This window comes from Branchiostoma floridae, chromosome 2 (assembly GCF_000003815.2).
Source record: "Branchiostoma floridae strain S238N-H82 chromosome 2, Bfl_VNyyK, whole genome shotgun sequence".
NCBI classification, from domain to species: Eukaryota; Metazoa; Chordata; class Leptocardii; order Amphioxiformes; family Branchiostomatidae; genus Branchiostoma; species Branchiostoma floridae.
Window position 1 is genome coordinate 34887200 of NC_049980.1, and position 4065 is coordinate 34891264.

Here is a 4065-nt window from a genome sequence, read left to right on the forward strand (position 1 = left end):
ATTCCAGTTTGGTGATGGGGTTCTATGTTTCGATAAAGGCGAAATCCTTACCTAACATCATTATTCTTAGATAGATTGATCGGGTTGATTAATTGAACATCGTTTTTTTAAGTGCACAGCTTTATTTTTCTGCTATACAAGCGTTTCGAAAGTCTGTCTGCTACCTTCATCAGTATGAGAATAGACAGATTGTTGAAGTTGTTTGTTTATCTGTTTGTTTATCATTTTCCTGTAAACATAGGAAAACTACGTTCAAATAACACCACTAGCAAGAGCAAGAGAACCTAGGAGGCTTGCATTCCTGAATGACCACTGAATTGAAGCCAAGAAGTGAATGCTGAATTCAAAACGGCGTTCTTACTGAGTAGAGGCCTTTATTGTGTAATCATCACATTCGATAGGACTTTGCACGTCACATGTAGATACACACATAGAAATGTTTATCTGTTTATCAAACTTTGTACGAAAGTTCCATAAACAAATAACAAAGTAGGCCATTTTCGTGGTTACCTAGGAGACGGACAAACATGAGCATAAACAGTCACGTGTTTCCAAAGGTGTCGGATTTCAGCGGCGAAATTGCTACATTTGTACTGTAACAGTTTCCGTACAAGGCAGTCTGGCTACTTTCTGTTCATTCGTCAACACAGGATATAAAACAACAACCGACAGTAAATGAGATAAATAAGTAGTAAGTAAAGCACAATTCAAGAAATAACGACTCGTAATGAACTGTATAAAGCATAATTATTGATAAATAATGGATGAATGATTTGATACAGTTTTTTTTTACGTGATTTGTTACATTTGATAAGTTCATAACATACATATTACGTCTAAGTCTGCAATTCACTTATCAATGCTGGAAACATTTGTACAAACAGAACTTTGTATGAAACATTTTATGACCGGAGCTCCGTCAGGCAGAAATAAATGTGACAGAAACGCCCCCTAGCGTGACCCGATATGATTCCATGCATAGTTAGTTGGCAGCGGTATTAACTGCGGTTACTTCCACTGGACAGTCACGTGTCCAACTACATTTACCTACTATATACTCTTCTTAACTCTTATATCGTGCTCTAGCAACCATGCAACTTCTCCATGTGGTCTATTTCGTGTATCTATGTAATTTTCATAGTTTTTATTGTTTCTACATTATAAGTATACACCTGTGGGTAGGATTACGTCATGTCTTTACAATTAGGAGATTCGCGGTTCCAATTGCGCGTGCGCATCGAGATGCATTGTGGGCAATATATCAAAGGTGAGGGTCCCTAACTTGTAAACAGATCTTGCCTGGACCATGATTGGTTCAGACGTGTTTATGTCTCAGGGGCCTTCACCTTTGACCTATTACCCACAATGCACCTCGCTGCTCACGCGCAGTTGGGTCCGCGCCCCTCCCTATCCTTGCTCCTTTGGTACCGTTTGTGCCGTCCACACGCGGGTGTTGGGGTGGGACTCCGCAGCCGTCTGATGTCCTCACGTAATGTCACGCGTGATTTCGCTCATGATCACGTGATATTACGTGTAAGCACCAACAACAAGTCCAATGTCCGCGGAACGCGTCCTTGTCTTCTCGTGATGTCCTGGTGTTGTCCAGGCTCCGGCCTGCCCGGGTCAGATATCGGTCCGTGTTTCCCCCTCGTCAGCTGCCGGCACCGCCGTGCGGGAGCCGTGCCCGTATCGTGCCGCGGCGAGCTATGTACAAAGCGTCTGGCGGGCGCGCGAGTGATGTGGAGCAGTTCCCAGTCCCAGTTCGGTATGATGAGTTTATATAGAGGAGTCTGCGCACAGGCCATGCAGAAACAGCCGGCTCGGTAAAGGCAGCCGCAACCGTCGGTCCAGCCAATCAGAGACGTGCAAAACGAGGGAGTTGTATATGTGGAGATGACGTCACCATCAGACAGCCGACTCCTCCGTCTGCTTGTCACCGCTGCCCTTGGAGTCTGGAAAACAACAGCAAAGGGGTTATTCCATATATGGGCATTCTCTCCAAAAAAGGACCATTCATATATGGTCATTCTCTCCAAATAAGGATCATTCATGAATTCATTGCCTTCAACAAAAGGTTCATTCCATATATGGTCGTTCTCTAATCTTTTCCTATATAAGCCTGTTTATGGTTTCAACTATGAATGCGCAGCGAGTTGCATTATGGGGGTTATATGTCAAAGGTGAAGACAAAACAAAACATGGACGTGTATTAGGCATGGTCTAGTCAAGAATAGTTCGCAAGATAGGGGCCTTCACCTTTGACATATTACCCACAAATCATCTCGCTGCGCATACGCTGTGGAATTCAGGAACATGGCTATTGTATGAAGGTCATGATCAGAGGCTTTTCTACTTCTCGCTGTGCCAGAAATACGTAATCCATGACAAGATTTGAAAGGTTTATACTTGTGGTAACATGACATTTTCTTTTGTTTGTCCTGTTTAAATCACAGGCATTTCCTTCCTGTTGAAAAAAACTAGTGGCGAAGCAGCTGATAAAGTGTTTGCTTGCCTGACGTGAGCTCCTTGGACTTGGTTTTGAGCTCGGCGCCGTCCTCGTGGCTCGCCAGCGAGGCCCGGGAGTGCTTCTTGTGGTGGTGGTGCACGTCCGTCCGGGAGCTCCTGTGGCTCATGTGCGAGTGCGAGCCCAGATGGGTGCCATGGCTACCATGGCTGCCATGGTGATGATGGTGCTACAGAACGGAGAGAAGGTCCGATTACACACATGTACACACATATGTACACACATGTACACACATGTACACACACACACGTCTGTCCTGGAGCTCCTATGGCTCATGTGGGAGTGCGAGCCAAGATGGGTGCCATGGCTACCATGGTGATGATGGTGCTGCAATACGGAGGGAAGGTACGGTTACACACATGTACACACATGTACACACATGGACACACATGTATACACATGCACACACACGTACACACATCACACACATGTACACACATTTACACACATGTACACACACATGTACACACATATGTACACACATGTACACACACACGTCTGTCCGGGAGCTCCGATGGCTCATGTGGGAGTGCGAGCCCAGATGGGTGCCATGGCTACCATGGCTGCCATGGTGATGATGGTGCTACAGAACGGAGAGAAGGTCCGATTACACACATGTACACACATATGTACACACATGTACACACATGTACACACATGTACACACATGTACACACATGGACACACATGGAAACACATGTACACACACAGATACACACACACACACACACACGTCTGCGTGAGAACTCCTATGGCCCATGTGGGAGTGCGAGCCCAGATGGGTGCCATGGCTACCATGGCTGCCATGGTGATGATGGTGCTACAGAACGGAGGGAAGGTACGGTTACACACATGTACACACATGTACATACATGGAGACACATGTATACACATGCACACACACGTACACACATCACACACATGTACACACATCACACATTACACACATGGTGTACACACACGTACACACATGTGCGCACATTTACACATATTACACACATGTACACACAGGTACACACATGTACACACACGTACGCACATTTACACACATGTACATACATGTACACAAATTTACACACACACACACGCGCGCGCGCGCACACACACACACACAAAACACACAAACACAACACGCAAACGCTACCCAAAATATAACTCACGCACTAACGCACAAACACACGAACACACTCAGATACACGTATATGTGCATAAACAAACAGGAGCACGCACGTACACACACCGATTAGTTAACTCACCTTCCTCTTCCTCCTGTATCTTTTCGGAGGTTCCTCTTCCTGAAATTTGAAAGAAAAACCGTTAAGATAAGACAAGACACAGCAAGAGTCAAATCTGTTCCCTACATGATCGCGGGCTGGTTATGAGACACGACAGACAGACGTGTGAGGGAGATAAGGGTTGTTTCAGGGCGAACTGCCGGGAGCGCAGTTTGTTACCTATGTGTAAAACCGTTCATTGGCCGTTTTTATGATTTTGAGTTGTCAATATTTCATTACCCATATTTCCGTTGACTATACCTCATC

General features: G+C 45.4%; 1 protein-coding gene across 1 annotated transcript in view; it reads right to left on the reverse strand.

Moving 5' to 3' along the window:
- Positions 1 to 352: 352 nt before the first annotated feature.
- The window catches only part of LOC118410241 (cation channel sperm-associated protein 1-like), a 17433-nt gene continuing 13720 nt past the window's right edge, over positions 353 to 4065 (reverse strand). The window contains exons 2-5 of the mRNA XM_035811804.1: positions 3781 to 3819; positions 3048 to 3107; positions 2513 to 2633; positions 353 to 1952 (exon numbers count right to left, since the gene is read on the reverse strand). Coding sequence (XP_035667697.1) covers positions 1906 to 1952; positions 2513 to 2633; positions 3048 to 3107; positions 3781 to 3819 — 267 coding nt within the window. The 3' untranslated portion in view covers positions 353 to 1905. The remainder of the gene's footprint in view (positions 1953 to 2512; positions 2634 to 3047; positions 3108 to 3780; positions 3820 to 4065) is intronic.